This window comes from Hibiscus syriacus, unplaced genomic scaffold, assembly GCF_006381635.1.
Source record: "Hibiscus syriacus cultivar Baekdansim isolate YM2019G1 unplaced genomic scaffold, ASM638163v2 tig00112491_pilon, whole genome shotgun sequence".
In the NCBI taxonomy this organism is placed as follows: Eukaryota; Viridiplantae; Streptophyta; class Magnoliopsida; order Malvales; family Malvaceae; genus Hibiscus; species Hibiscus syriacus.
Window position 1 is genome coordinate 104776 of NW_024063344.1, and position 15214 is coordinate 119989.

General features: G+C 34.5%; 2 protein-coding genes across 2 annotated transcripts; one reads left to right on the forward strand and one right to left on the reverse strand.

The window, feature by feature from the left end:
• Positions 1-1358: 1358 nt before the first annotated feature.
• On the forward strand, positions 1359-2478 carry LOC120180258. Its single transcript, XM_039185632.1, has 3 exons — positions 1359-1679; positions 1777-1950; positions 2230-2478. Exons 1-3 carry the CDS (start codon positions 1359-1361, stop codon positions 2476-2478), a joined length of 744 nt encoding a protein of 247 aa, XP_039041563.1.
• A 10249-nt stretch (positions 2479-12727) lies between these two features.
• Positions 12728-14970, reverse strand: LOC120180156 (protein GAMETOPHYTE DEFECTIVE 1-like). Its single transcript, XM_039185541.1, has 5 exons — positions 14673-14970; positions 14513-14590; positions 14342-14422; positions 13985-14139; positions 12728-13899 (listed from the first exon to the last, which is right to left on the reverse strand). Exons 2-5 carry the CDS (start codon positions 14531-14533, stop codon positions 13614-13616), a joined length of 543 nt encoding a protein of 180 aa, XP_039041472.1. The 5' UTR covers positions 14534-14590; positions 14673-14970; the 3' UTR covers positions 12728-13613.
• Between the last annotated feature and the right edge of the window lie 244 nt (positions 14971-15214).

The window sequence follows — 15214 nt, forward strand, 5'->3', positions numbered from 1 at the left end:
CTAAAAAAATATAAATTTTTGTTTAATTTCATAAATTCTAAAGAAACTTTAAGAAAACTTAAACCGATGGAATGTTTCCTCCTTTTAAATTTAGCAGGTACTTACGTTTCTGTCTATATGCATAGATTTTTATGCAGAGATTTATTTGCAAGGATTAATTCAATTACAGACGCGCATATGAAGACTGCATATGAAGTCTATTTAACTATGTATTTATTTATTTATTAATATATGCATTATATTTTATCTTTATTTTTAATTTTCTAACTGCCGGAGGTCTTCCACGGAAGCGGCTCTCAACCTACGTTGGGGGCAACCTACTACCCTACCTCCCCTTACCTCATTGCATATGGAAATAAGATTTTGTTATTGTTGTTGTAAACCAATGGAATGTTAGAAGCAATAAGACGAATTCATTAATGTCTAAAATAATAATAAACTACGTAGAAAACCAAAGTTCAATAAAATTCCATAATAAATTTAACACAATAACAAAATTAAATAGCATCTAGAGTAATTTACTATAAATTGTAATGATTTCTTATTATGTAGGGTAATAGATAGGTAAGGATCGTAAAAGCCTTAAAATAACAGTCCAAAATGAAGAAATAAAAAATTGAAAAAATATTATTATCGTTTATTAATACGTTTGAAAGTAAAAGTGATCTATAACAACATGAATATGATAGATCTCGGTTGTAAAAGATTTTATTATTCTATAAGGTTTTAGATTTGAGCATTAAGAATACTAAAATTACGAACGTTCAATATCAAAGAGGTAAGAGTTATATTTAAGCATATACTGTTTTATACTTACCTCAAATTAATCTAAAAAAAAATCTATAATCCGAGACAATACAACCATTTCACAATGGCAACACAAAATAAGTACTCCTAACAGCTTAAATTTATGTTAAGCTTAATTTGGTTATTATTATAAAGTAATACAAGATAATATTTATTTAAATTTTTTTATTTTTTAATATTAAATACTGATATCTTTTATATATATAATATTTAAAATGTAATTTAAAAAATAATAATATCTCGATTATTGAAATAGTTTGATTTGCGAGGATGAATTTAAATTTTGAATTTCATAAAACTAAAAAAAGGACACAGAGTATAGATTATTTATACTAAACTGAGTCAACGTCGAAATCTTATAAAACTGACATCATCCTCCATAATACGAAGTAAGCTCTCTTGGTTGAGGCTCCTTATAAATAACAGGTTCGAAGCCTCTGCTCTCATTCCATTTTCTCTCCTTTCTTCATCTTGATATATTTGAGAAGAAGAAGAAGAAGAAGAACCCTCAAAGTTAAATCGATTCTATATCCCTCACGCGCCCACGCGCTATGTTTGGATACCCAATATTCCCACACTCCTCCTCCGAGTTTCTCAGCGACTCCTTGACGTCGAGAAACTTCCCGTTCTTTCAGCTCACCGTGGACGAGTCCTATGACTTGGTGAGCAGCAGCAGCAGCGACAGTTACAACTCGCCTAGTTCGCTACTGAGTTACTGCACTCAAAAACAGAGTTTCACGCAAAGGAGCAACAGCAGCCATTCCCTTCAAAACAATTGGCTTCATTCTCACTTTGACTCAAGACTTAACGAGTTTATTGACTCCGATTCCGGTCGGGTGAGGAGAGCTTTCAGCAACGGTGATTCAGAGCAGGTAATTTAGTTTAATATAACCAGCTGGAAGTGCAGATTAACCCTTTAAAGCAATTTCATTCGGATTTAAGTTTATTTTGTTGAATGGGTGGGCATAGGGGCGGAAGAGCGGTGGTCGTCGATCGGAGAGTCCATTGTGGAACGAGAGTAATGCGAGTGCCATAATTGAAGGAATGAGCAGAACTCACCGCTACAATCCTGAGGAAAAGAAACAACGGATTGAAAGATACCGATCTAAAAGAAACCTCAGGAACTTCAACAAGAAGATCAAGGTCTTTACTCTTAATCTTAATTCTAGATTTATAGTAATTATGTTTCATTACATTTAATAATAACAATAATAAAATATGGTCGATCAATGCACAGCTTAATTAATAAGTTTATGCATACATGCATGCATTTTCACGTATCGCTATTTGTAAGATTAATAGAAACACGTACATTATCTTTTCAAAGACATGATTAAGTGATACCTTTTTTTACCCTTCTTTTTGGTAAATGATCTAGTGATACTTTGAATTATTGGATATACACTGCTTGAACTGACTCAGAGTGATTTGGGAACTCCATTAATTTCTATCAACCCATTTGGTGATGAATATCCATACTTTTATCAGTATACATGTAGAAAAACATTGGCAGATAGCAGGCCACGAATCCGAGGACGGTTTGCAAGAAATGAAGAAATTGGAAAAACTGTTCCTCGAGTTGAATGGAGGCAACACGTTGGTGGGGATGAAGAAGATGAGAACTGGATCGATTTTCTTGATTCACTCTCTGCAAATCTGAATATTCCGTAGCTAAAATGGATCATCAGTCGGCACTGTTGGATATATTACTGGGGAAGATTTTAGAGTTTTGTTTGTTTTCCTTGTAGTTTTTTTTAATGCAATGTTAAGTCTCTTTTAGCTTCTAGTATTTGTTTGTAAATATGAATGATCACATTGTTTATAAATTGGCAATCAAATATGTTTATTTAAGATATATGTTATACTCATTCAAATCCGAATAACATAACGAAAACGACAAATACACCCTAAAAGAATAATGTCAGAGTATTTCAGGTGCATGAAAAAGAGAGTTTGCCGATCCCAAAACAATTGAAGCCTACTTACATGTTCCTAGTGGGGAAAACTATTTCCTTTTGTCTGTAAGATTAATCCTACTTTGAGATAAAACCTTCCTAATAATCATTTAACTGAAAAGAAAAAAAAAATCTACAGGAAAACCCCAATGTGAAAAGTAAAACATAAAAAAGAAACACACTACTGACTTCATTCTTGAAACCTACCAAAATTTGTGGGGGTCCTTGTCAGACATTTTTCTAGAGCGTTTCTTTAGCTTTTCCAAACGTTGCCAATATTTTGATGTAATCAGACAGCAGGGAAAAAGTAAAATAAGTTAATCATTTTCAGAGTTCGTGTTGGTTGATAATGATTAGCTTTGATGTTGTATGAGAATCTCAACTTAGATCTGTCTTTAGTTAAAGGCCATTACTCTTTTTCAATACAACAGAGATGGGAAGGTCGGCGATGTTTATTTTCTGTCGGACCCAGGAAGCGGCTGTGGGTTGCCCACTAAGTCCATGAATAAGACCTTTGCATTAGGAAAATACGTTGAAAAATATTAAGTTATGAACAATGAAAAAACCGTAGTAGTATAAAACTCTTGGGCCTTCCTTTTTATTTCCCCTTTAGATTCATCATTTTCTCCAAACTTTCTTCTTTGGATACTCGTAAATGGAAATAACCTTACTAAAGAATGCTGAAAAGGGGCACATCGAAATTTTTGGGGATTGCAAAACGGGGGAAAAGTGATGTGCCTTGATGTTTATTTACTTATTGAAGTTACTGAATCCTGACATACAACATTTTCTTCAAATTTAAGTTCTTTGTAACTTTAGTTGTTCCATATAGCAATTTTTACTTTTGTTTTGGTTCAAATACCATCGCTTTACAATGTCCTTGAAAAGTAAAAACTGGGTCCAGGACGGTACGTTGTATAATGCCAGGAAAACGAGCCTAATACAGTGAAATCCCATGCGCTTGGGAAGAAGCTGGCCAGCTCAATGATGATGGCAGGAATTGGTTGTGTCTTAAGCAGTGATGATTAGCCGTTTTTTGGACATAATTTAACTGCCACTTTCACTAACTAATGTTAAGTGCGACATTATAAACAAGTTAAAATAATCATAGTAGTTTAATAATGGACATGAGTAGCATTACTTAGGAGCTATATTGTGTTCTATTCAATAATTCAAAGGCAATGGCCATAAACTATACCTGATTTCTTTTTCTTCATGTGAAATTCATGTTCATACTTTATCAAAATGAAAAGTTTCCAGCTCTTTGGATTACAACAATTTCTAAGAACAAAATTTTAAGAAAGAGTCGAACCATGCAACCACGAAATCAACGGTCTGCCATCTTCACCCTGCGCTCTGGTTTTTGAGCTGCTTTCCTCTTGAATGATACATGATATAAGCTGAGCCGTATAGGAAACAAGGGAGTTCGGTAAGGATTCCTATGTCTTCTTCTTGACTCTCCTGTATTTCATAGGCACCTTCATGTCAGATAAGGAGAAGCAAAGCATGCATATTGGGGAAAAATCACACAAACGCACAGAAATCTAAAGCAATCTCATTGATACATTGATACCAATACCTGATATTCGCTGACCTAAAGTAAGATCTTTAGTTTTGCTATCATCTTCCCCATGCCCTTTCATTTCCAATGCCACCTCTCGGACCTCATTATTTATGGTAGAAGAGATGACTTTAGCTTTCATCTTTGGATTGTGCTTGATTCTGTACTACTGTGGTTGATTCTCTTTCGACCATATTTTGAGGAAGAGTATCATCATTTATGACTGATGCAGGATCATTCATTTTGCCATCACCTTCTGCAAGCTTTCGCTCTTCCACCAAGACTTGGTTTTCATGGTTTTCCACTGTCGTAACCGTCTTTCGGTTGGGCCCCGAATCGGGCTTCACTTTAAATAATTAGATTGGAAGTCGCCACCGACCACTTTAAAGCGAATTTAGGTGGGCCTGACACCATCTTACCTGATCTACGTTTTTACCAGAAATGTGTCGGGTTCGGGAGTCGGTTACGGTCAAGGAAGGATTAGCACCCTTGAACCGCCCTTTCGGTACCAATTAATTTGCCGGTTGTCTTAAATTAAGAAAATTATAATTTAAAATTAAAAGGTAAAAATACGATCACAATTATTTACCTTAGATAGTTTTAAAGGTGTAGCCTTAAGAAAGTCAAAAAACCATGTTAGATAAAAAGGTAAGAAATAAATAAATAAATAAAATTAAAATGAAGAAAAAATAAATTAAATAAAAGATAAGATAAAGAAACAAAGATAAAATAGTAAGTAAAATAAATATAAAAAAATAAAAAGAAAGAAAAAATATATAAATAAAACAAATAAATAAAATAATAATAAAAAAGTAAAAATAATATATATATATAATAAATAAAAAAAAAACAATAGTAAATATATATATAAATTAATAAAACTGATAATAAAAAAAATAATATATATATATATATAATCTAAAAAATAAAAAATATACTAAAATAAAAAAGAAAATGCATAAAATGTAAAAAAATATTACATGAAAAAAAGAAAAGAAAAATAACAAAACATTAAATAAAATAAGTAATAAGGGAAATGCATATAAATAAAGTTAAATAAATAAAATAATAATAATTAAAACGTAAATGTAAGAGACCGAATCAAAAGTAAAAAAGATGTTACCTTTTATTTCCTTTTCGAATCGTTTACAATAGCTTTGCCTTTATATTTTCCGTGCTTTTCTCTGTATTTTGTATGTAAATCGTGTGTTACAAATGAGGAGGATTACATGTATTTATAGTGAAAAAAACTAACTATTTTTAGAATCATATTAACAATAGAATTCTAATGCAACTAGACTCCTTGCTCGGTTGTTGCACGTTTGTTGGTGTGGTTGTTGCTTTAAAAGATATGGTGGTGGAAGAGTCCTCCTAGGAGAGTATCTCTTGCTAGTTCTATCTTTTAAGAAAATTGGTGTCTACAACTGCCCCTCTTTGTCCTTTTTCGTGGAACAAAAAATAGGACAAAGATAAAAAGACACAAATTTTCGTTCAGTGGAGTTGAAGAATAATTCCATGTCGAATTGAATTGCGGATGGCTATTCCGTCGCGAAATCGAGTCCATCTTGAAATGATTTGAATCAGAATGTGACTTCTCGTTGTAGTCCACTTTGGTTTTCTTCTCGGTTTAAAGTCCTTGGCTGAAAATTCGACTGGAAAGTAATCTTTTGACTCCACCATGTGGTTGATATGCCCTCGAGCTGAATGAAACCGAATTCAAAAAGTCTTCGTTGACAGATAGCTTTTCTCGACTTAAGTTATGCTGACGGGAAAAAGGCTTATTGCTACTAAGGCACGGCTAACCCAGATCTTTTTCTCGGCTTGAAAACATCGATTGTAGCCGGACAATAGTGTGATTGAGGTGTCATCGAGCTGAATGGAATCGAACTCGACAATTTTGTTGACAGATAGCCCTTCTTGCCTTGAGTTATGCTGTAAATGATGCGCCTTAGAGCTGAGCATAGTCGAACTCGAAGGTCTTTTGGTGATAGATAACCCTTCTAGCCTTGAGTTATGCTGTAAATGATGTGCCCTCAAAGCTGGGTGTAATCGAACTCGAGGTTTTGGTGTTTCAAGAGAAACATTTTCAAAGGTTTTTTGTGTGTGTTTTCAAGAGAAATAATTTTGAGAGTTTTTTTTTTGTGTTTCAAGAGAAACTGTCTCAAGAGGGACAAAATTTGTTTCAAAAGAAACTGTCTCAAGAGAGCCAAGATTTTGTTTTAAGGGAACTGTCTCAAAACTCGTTTTAAGGGGAACTTATTTAAATATTTTGTGTTTCAAGGGAAACTTTTTCAAGGGAGACAAAATTTTGTTTCAAGGGAAACTATCTCAAGAGAGACAAAATTCATTTCAAAGGAAATGTTTTCAATGTTTATGTTTCAAGAGAAACTGTCTCATGGGAGACAAAATTTAGTTCCAAAAGAAAATGTCTCAAGGGAGACGAAATTAGTTTCAATGAAAACATATTCAAATATTTTGTTTCAAGGGAAACTTGGAATCTGTCTCAAGAGAGACAATGGTGAGCACGATTCCCTTTGTCGTGAAGTTAAAACCGTAGATGACCCCTTTGTAGTAAAGTTGAGCCTTAGAATTGGATATCCTTCGTCGTGAAGTTGAAATCCAAGTAAGTTGTATTGTTCCGAGTCCAATATCCTCTGCCGTAAAGTTAAAATTGGCTCTGGAACTAAGAAATTGTTTGTTGACAGCCAGCCGCCCCTTCGCTGTGAAGTTGAGCTTGTGATGTCTCGAGTCCAATATCCTTCGCTGTGAAGTTGAAATTGGCTCCGAAATTGAGAAATTGTTTGTTGACAACCAACCGTCCCTTCGTTGTGAAGTTGAACTTTTGTTGTCTCGAGTCCAATATCATTCGCTGTGAAATTGAAATTGGCTCTGAAATTGGGAAATTGTTTGTTGACAAGCCGTCCCTTCGTTGTGGAGTTGAACTTGTGTTGTCTCGAGTGGCACGATATCCTCCGTCATGGAGTTGAAATCGCAGGTGGCTCTTTCGTCGTGAAGTTGAGCCTTGACTTGGATATCTTTCGTTGTGAAGTTGAAATCCAAGTATTGTATGTTGCGGGTGGACATGATTCCCTTCGTCGTGAAGTCGAAACCGTGGATGACCCATTTATTGTGAAGTTTGGCTTCGAGCTAGAAATCTTTCGTCGTGAAGTTGAAATCTACTATCGAGCGAATTGTGTCGCTTTGAGTTCAATATCCTTCGCCGTGAAGTTGAAATTGACTCTGACTGAAACTGGAAAGTTGTTTTGTTGTCAAACAGTTGCCCCTTTGCTGTAAGGTAGAGCAACCACCATGTGCTTTTGAATCGAGCATCCTTCATCTTGAAGTTGAAACTTGACTCTAAAAGCTGCAAAAACTTGTGTATACAAAAAATGATAAATGCGATGCTCTTAAGTTTGTCTAAGATGCATGTAACATGAATTAGTTCTGTTTTATCCCCTGGACGGAGTCTCGTGCTTTGTGTGCTTGTTCCTGCTTATGGAGGAAATGCCTTCAAAATGTCTGATAATTTGCATCAGGATGTTGAATTCCCAAAGATGCCCCAATATTCGATGTTGAATCTCAAAAAATGCCCCAATATTTGATGTTAAATCTAAAAAAAGCCCCAACATTTGATGTTGAATCTTCAAAGATGCTCTCATTGTACCTGATTTCTTGCTTCAGCATTGATTCTTAGCATGAGTTTTGTGTTTGAGAGCCACGTCATTTACCAAGATCCACTCTAGAGAGATTGTCTTGTTTTGAAAAAAATGTTTTCTTTCTTTTTTATTTTCAAAGTTCTGAAAATATCAAAAAAGAGTTTCGAAAAATATTTAACCAAAAGTTTTGAAAATATTGCCCCTTTCACGGTTTTACAATTGAGACAAATCATAAAACTAGAGTTCATTGGATATCAAATAATTAATTACATTGTTAATCCTTTAATAAATTATAGCCATTTGACACGTGCCAAGATCAAATCTATTTTTGGGAAATGGTTAAGTAAGGAAAGGATAAAAATGTCTCAGGTTATTGTGTTTGGTTAAAAGTTTGACATTTTTGTTTATTTGATGCTCAAAGGGTTGATGGGGTATCTTGCATACTCATCTATTGGAAGTGTTCTCCGATTCCCAGCTTTCATGGTCAAGCTCGGATTGTGCGATGCCTTATCAAGGAATTCGTGTGATCGCCTCAGCTGCCCAATTTTTGTATTCGAGCCGCCTTTTCAGTTTTCAACTCGAATCCTCCTTTGGTTTCAAGTCGTCATTCGTAATTTACGTCTTGAACCCCTTTTGTTATTTTTCTCTATCATGCATTAATTACACTATTTTTTGCAATTAAAGATTAATCCTGATAGCATGATGAAATCTGAAGATAGTCTCTTCTGTTCAGAACTTCATGTATGATTAGAAAGGACTTTTAAGGCACGTAATATAGGCCATGGTTCATGGTTATGAAAGAAAAGGATAAATAAGCCCAAACAACTGTTTCAGGGTATTAAACCAAGGATCAATTCATTATGATGCCTTCAATCCTGTCTTACTCAATTTGAATCTGCTCGTATGTGTTTCTCTTGATTTTCTCTGGATATTCCATGTTATTCGAGTGAAGTGATTCTAGAATGATTGTGCTTGATCAATCTCATAATTTAAATCTCGACGCATCATTTGAATCGAGTGAATCTTTGCATATGCGTCTTGTCTTCTTTTTTCTTTATTTTTGTTTCTCTTTTTTATTTTCTCTTTGCTTTTTCTTCTTTTTTTCTTTTTTTCCTTTTTGTTCTGATTGCATCTTTGCACTTGGCATTTGGTTCACTTTTCAGTATCTCATCTGAATCAATGTCTTAACTCATGCGAGCAGAGTTTCTCCACCTTGCCCCCTAGTGTGGAGGGTGGTCCTTGGTTAGGGTTGAATCAGAAGAAAAATACTATAAGCTCAAAAGGGGACACAAATGATATATATTTTCTCCTGTTGTGAAGGGATGAAGAAAGAAAGTCATTCATCATTTCATACATGGAAGTCCTCACAGAAGAGGTATCCCCAGGGGGATAGATTTTCAAGATTATTTTTATTCACATGAAAACAGTACAATTAATGCATGGTAGAATTATTCCGAGTGAATTCTTCTTTCTGCTTCTTGCCCCCAACATGTCTCAATGTTCATGCTCCCTACGAGATGCCCCAAGTTGTATCTTAGAAGAAGACTCATGTTCAAATGAACAACTCAATGCCTTAGGTTTTAATGGCATAAAAATGTCAATTTTGAGTCTAAAAAGACAATGATGTGACTTTATTTGACTCAAAGAAAGGTATGGGTGTATCAAAAGATAAAGGCAATGTTCAAAAGTTTCAAAGGGAGTAATGTCAAAATTTGGTATTTTTGGTAATGACCATGAGTTATTTTGGGTAAAGAATTAAGGTATTTTATTTTGGGGTTTGAGACAGGATAAGAAAGGTCTAATTTTGCCATATGTCAAAAATCTATAATTCTTGAAGAATTAAAAGAATCCTTAATTCATTTAATTTTCAAATAACTAAAGATTAAAATTTATTCAATTGTTCTACCTTAGAAAATAGCATAAATTCAATTGTTTAAAAGATTAAGCAAACATGAAAGATCAAATACGTGTTCAAACAAAACAATCCTCTAAGTGCAAATGATATATGCAATGTCCCTTCTTCGGCTGTCCATGCCCCTGAATTCACCAGGTTTTGGATCTCGCGCTTCAGCACCTTATAGTTCTCAGAGGAATGTATGGAGCATCCTATGTGGCAACTGCAAACATCTTCAACATCGTAGCCCTTAGGATATGTGAACTCTTTTCTCAGATCATCCTGACAGGCTTAGTCGTACAACCAGCTGATCGGACTCATTCGTTGTGATTTTAGTTTTTTTTTGATGTTACAATCTTGCTTCCATGTGGTGTCATGTGGTTAAAACCACTTCATCGAATTCTCCATGAATAAATTTCATATTTATGAAAATGCTTAAAAAATGAAATGTAGATGCAAAATGCATGAAATGTTCGAGGCATTGATCCAAAAACATGTATGTTATTATAAATAATCTTTATTGGGACAAAAGTGTTTTATCTTTTAAGAGATAATAAACATATTTAAAGGTACATCAAGACTAAATCCTTAGACCCTGAAACAAGTTGACTAGTCTTATACCTTCGTCTGTCACCGGTCGAATACCCTACCGAACCGCTCCGGCTTCTTTGGCTAAATCGTGCAAGTGACGAGCTGTTTTTTGTACTTGTTCCCAGAAGTATCGAATGATTGTATCTCTGGCTTTCATCATTTGCTGAACCTGTTCTATAACGGAAACATCATTGAAATTCTCCATCAAAGGGATTATCTGAAGTTCATTGAATTTGTCGACAATGGCTTCCAATTCAGTTATCGTTTTGTCATCTTGTTCTTGTTGTCTTTGAAGGGACTCTCGAGGTCAGTAACATTTTTCTCGTCTTGCCCCTGCCACCTTTGTCAACCCATTTTTGAAAAGTTGACATTTTGATCTATTTGATTGTGGGCACCATGTCTTCTTGATCGAATGTGACACATAGTTGTTTCCAGGTTATCCTCATTTTCTTTCTAAGTCTTTTCTGACCATAGCCGGACCCCTGCGTTTTTCACCTCTTGTATTACAACCCCTTTGTCCATTAATGCAGATCATTCATGTTTTAACAAACACGTTTTTGGTGGATCAACACCTCTTTTAAATGATGCAAATGATGAAAACAAAATAAAAGAGAACAAAAGTAAAATAGAGTTAGTGAGGTAAATCAAAACAATAATAAAAACGAAAAATACTACCCACATGTTTTAATTCCTTCCCGGACATGATCTTATCCCGCATGCTAATTCCACACAAATCCTAACCGCATATTTGTATAGTTCACATGCTTTGAACAGAAGTAAAGCATGAAACAAAACAACCTAAGGTTTGAAATAAGATTTTGGGGTGAGTTATAATTCTCCATAGCCTCCTGGTTTAGGTTCTAAAAAACGGTACCCGAGTTCTCCTTGCCGGTGCCCCCTTGAGCTTACCAGACCCTTAGTACTAAGCCCATTACAAGCTTATGTGGACTAAGTTAAACTCGAGAGGAAACATTTCCTTATGCCCATACGGAGAATAAATTCACACGAAGACATAAGATATATGAATCCCGAAGGTTACTTGCTAGACCCATACGGTGAATAAATTCACACGAAGTCGTCGCTTTCACCCCCACTTAAAAGGGTTCGGAGCTCGGGTATAGAGTCAGAGATGAAAACTTTTTCAAAAATCTGAAATCATTGAAAAAATGTTAGTACAACTATTTACATGAAAAAAATAATTAAAGATAAATAATTGGAATCGAATAAATAAATTAAAATTTAAACTTGTAATTTTCGCTAAAAAAAAGACAACCTAAAATTAATTTCGGCCTGACTCACTTACCTGTCCCCAACAGAGTCGCCAAACTGTCGTAACCGTCTTTCGATTGGGCCCCGAATTGGATTTCAACTTGAAATAATTGGGTTGGGAGTCGCCACCGACCACTTTAAAACGAATTTAGGTGGGTCGAACACCATCTTACATGATCTGCGTTTTTACCAGAAATGTGTCGGGTTCGGGAGTCGGTTACGGTCAAGGAAGGATTAGCACCCTTGAACCGCCCTTTCGGTACTAATTAATTTGCCGGTTGTCTTAAATTAAGAAAATTATAATTTAAAATTAAAAGGTAAAAATACGATCACAATTATTTACCTTAGATAGTTTTAAAGGTGTGACCTTAAGAAGGTTAAAAAAATAATGTTAGATAAAAAGGTAAGAAATAAATAAATAAATAAAATTAAAATGAAGAAAAAATAAATTAAATAAAAGATAAGATAAAGAAAACAAAAATAAAATAGTAAGTAAAATAAATATAAAAAAATAAAAAATAAAGAAAAAGAAGAAAAAAATATATAAATAAAACAAATAAATAAAATAATAATAAAAAATAAAAATAATATATATATATATATAAAAAATAGTAAATATATATATATATATAAATTAATAAAACTGATAATAAAAAAATAATATATATATATAATCTAAAAAAATAAAAATATATACTAAAATAAAAAAAATGCATAAAATGTAAAAAAATATTACATGAAAAAGAAAAGAAGAAAAATAACAAAACAATTAAATAAAATGAATAACAAGAGAAATGTACGTATAAATAAAGTTAAATAAATAAAATAATAATAATTAAAATGTAAATGTAAGAGACCGAATCAAAAGTAAAAAAACGCTACCTTTTATTTCTTTTCGATTCGTTTACAATAGTTTTACCTTTGTATTTTCCGTGCTTTCCTTATTTTGTATGTAAATCGTGTGTTACAAATGTGAAAGATTACATGTATTTATAGTGAAAAAAACTAACTATTTTTAGAATCCTAATACAACTAAACTCCTTGCTCGGTTTTTGCACGTTTGTTGGTGTAGTTGTTGCTTTAAAAGATATGGTAGTGGAAGAGTCCTCCTAAGAGAGTATCTCTTGCTAGTTCTATCTTTTAAGAAAATGGGTCTCTACATCCACCAAAGAGTAATTCTTAACTCTCATCTCATTGCCAGACTGCTGAAGTGAAATTTGATCAGCAATACCTGCATCACCTTCAGAAACCCTCACTGGTATCCTTCCTGAGATGTTTTCAAGAAAAGACATATTATTCAAGGGCAATGACATATTCTCCTGGTCTTCCATATCCATACTAACTGCTACATCATCTACCTTAAGTCTCTGCACCTGAATCTACATGAAAAACTATAGAACTATTACACTCCCCACCCTGAGTAGGAGGTAAACTACTGTTCTCAGATGGAGAAGAAATCTCCGAAGCAGCTGCATCCAGTTCAATGTCCATGGCAAATGTTTGATGAGATCACATTTTCACTTGGTATTACAGCATTTACACCATCACTCACATTCTCATTTAGTACGACAATATTTTGTTCCTTACACTTTTCTGGTTGCAGACCCTGGTTTTGGTTTTCAGTTTCAATGGAAGCAAATCTTACATCTGAGGCATTATAAGTCTCTAGTTCTCCTCAGTTGTAACCGTGTTAGTTATCACTACCTTTCGAGAATCCCCAAATACAGAGGTTTGATGTTCTGAACATGTATTATCTAACAAAGCATCATCCTTTTCAGGAAGAAGATTGAGCTTGATGGAATTTTCAAACACCCGATTATTTGTAACAATAACTCAATTGGCTCAGAAGTAGACAAAAAGCTTCTGACTTTTTTCGGTGGCTAGAAGGAAGCCTCAGTTCCATGGAAGCCATGGGATGGCATCTTGTCAGTGATTGAACCAAAATCAATGGCTCTCACAGTTTTGGATTCATTATTGGAGGCAGAGAAAGACTTTGCAATGTCATCCAGCAATAAATCACCTTCACCACTAGAGATGGGATCCCACTTGAGCCAGCCAGCAGGACAAGGTGTTTCAGAGTCAGATGGCTGACTAGATGACATTGCTTCAACTCTGATAACCTCCTTGAAAAAGTGCTTTCTTCTTAAAGCATTAGTCAAAAGACTCCTGAAAGAAGAAAGGGAGTTCCACACAGAATGAAACATTAACTATGGTCCTCCTAAAAACTACAAAGTTTTGCGAGTTAGCATACCTACAATTTTTGGAAATAGCTGCTTTAGCTCGCTCCATAGAGAGACCAAGCAACGATGCTAAGTTTGCAACATCATTCGGTCCTCTAACTTCACAAGCAGAAGGTGCAGCACTGGAAAATATGATATTTTTTCCTCTAGTCCAATCCAGCAGCAACTGGGATAGTATGTTTCAGATAATTAGTTCACACTGACAACATCTTGAACAGACAAAATTACATCTTATAAAGCAACTAAATAACCACAAGCTAATCTCTCAATTCATATCCTAGTTGATCACATTTCATCATTATCAGAAAAGATCATAAAAACAAAAATTTTCAGAAAAAAAACAATGCAACAAGCTCTGGGTTCCTCACCTTAGCATTGGATATCATTTGCCCCCTTCGATGAACATCCACAATAAGATCAGAATATGTAATTTCAAAATAAATCCCACGCTGCTAGATCCAAAATAAAAATAAGATATCCGTTGAAACAAACAAATATTTTAATATTGAAGGAATATATAAATCAAGTCTCTAACAAACCTTAATAGCAGCTTTAACCATGGGTGATTTCAATCGAAACGGCAACTTATCTGAGAGATCAATTGAAATTATATCCACCTATATCACAATGAAAAAAATATAAGATTAAAAAACATATCCCCAAATAGTTACTCGATTAAAATCCGAATTAATTAAGGACCTCGGCCTTTTCGCACGCGTGATCAAATGCAATTTGGTTCAACGGCCTAACGGTCGCGATCAGACATGACTCCCCGGATCGTAAGGTTGTAAGCGATTCCCGTGTAGCCCTCCATCGCTTTGATCACAATTTTAATGCGGGTGGATTTGGCGGCGGGGTTCGCCTTGCTGGGCGGCGTGGAATCGGTGTAAGGAATATTAAGGTCGAAGAACCCCATAGATTCTCAGACAGAAACAGATTAAAGGTAAGTGATTATGGTGAACGTTAATGGTGTAGGGTTTAAAGATGAAGAGGATGCCTCTTTGGATTTAATAATGAAGAAAACTGAAGGACAACGTATAAACCTCGGTAAATAATTACAATTGGATCATCAAACCGGTATATTAACCCAACACTACCATATGGGCTTTCTTATTGGGCTGACATTTGGCAAATAAAAGGCGCGCTGGTTTACGCTCGAAAGAGTTTTAATTTTTTCAGCTCTCAAAAGAAACACGGAACCCATCAAATGCGCTTCAAAATAAGCGCTAAAACAATCCACG

Coding starts and splice junctions, on each gene's coding strand:
- LOC120180156 (XM_039185541.1), bottom strand. CDS start 14,533: ATGGTTAAAGCTGCTATTAAG. Junction 14,140..14,341: donor AAATGATATCCAATGCTAAG/GTGAGGAACCCA, acceptor ATACTATCCCAG/TTGCTGCTGGATTGGACTAG. Junction 13,900..13,984: donor GCTATTTCCAAAAATTGTAG/GTATGCTAACTC, acceptor TTCTTCTTTCAG/GAGTCTTTTGACTAATGCTT.
- LOC120180258 (XM_039185632.1), top strand. CDS start 1,359: ATGTTTGGATACCCAATATTCCCACACTCCTCCTCCGAGTTTCTCAGC. Junction 1,680..1,776: donor GCAACGGTGATTCAGAGCAG/GTAATTTAGTTT, acceptor GGGTGGGCATAG/GGGCGGAAGAGCGGTGGTCG. Junction 1,951..2,229: donor ACTTCAACAAGAAGATCAAG/GTCTTTACTCTT, acceptor GAACTGACTCAG/AGTGATTTGGGAACTCCATT.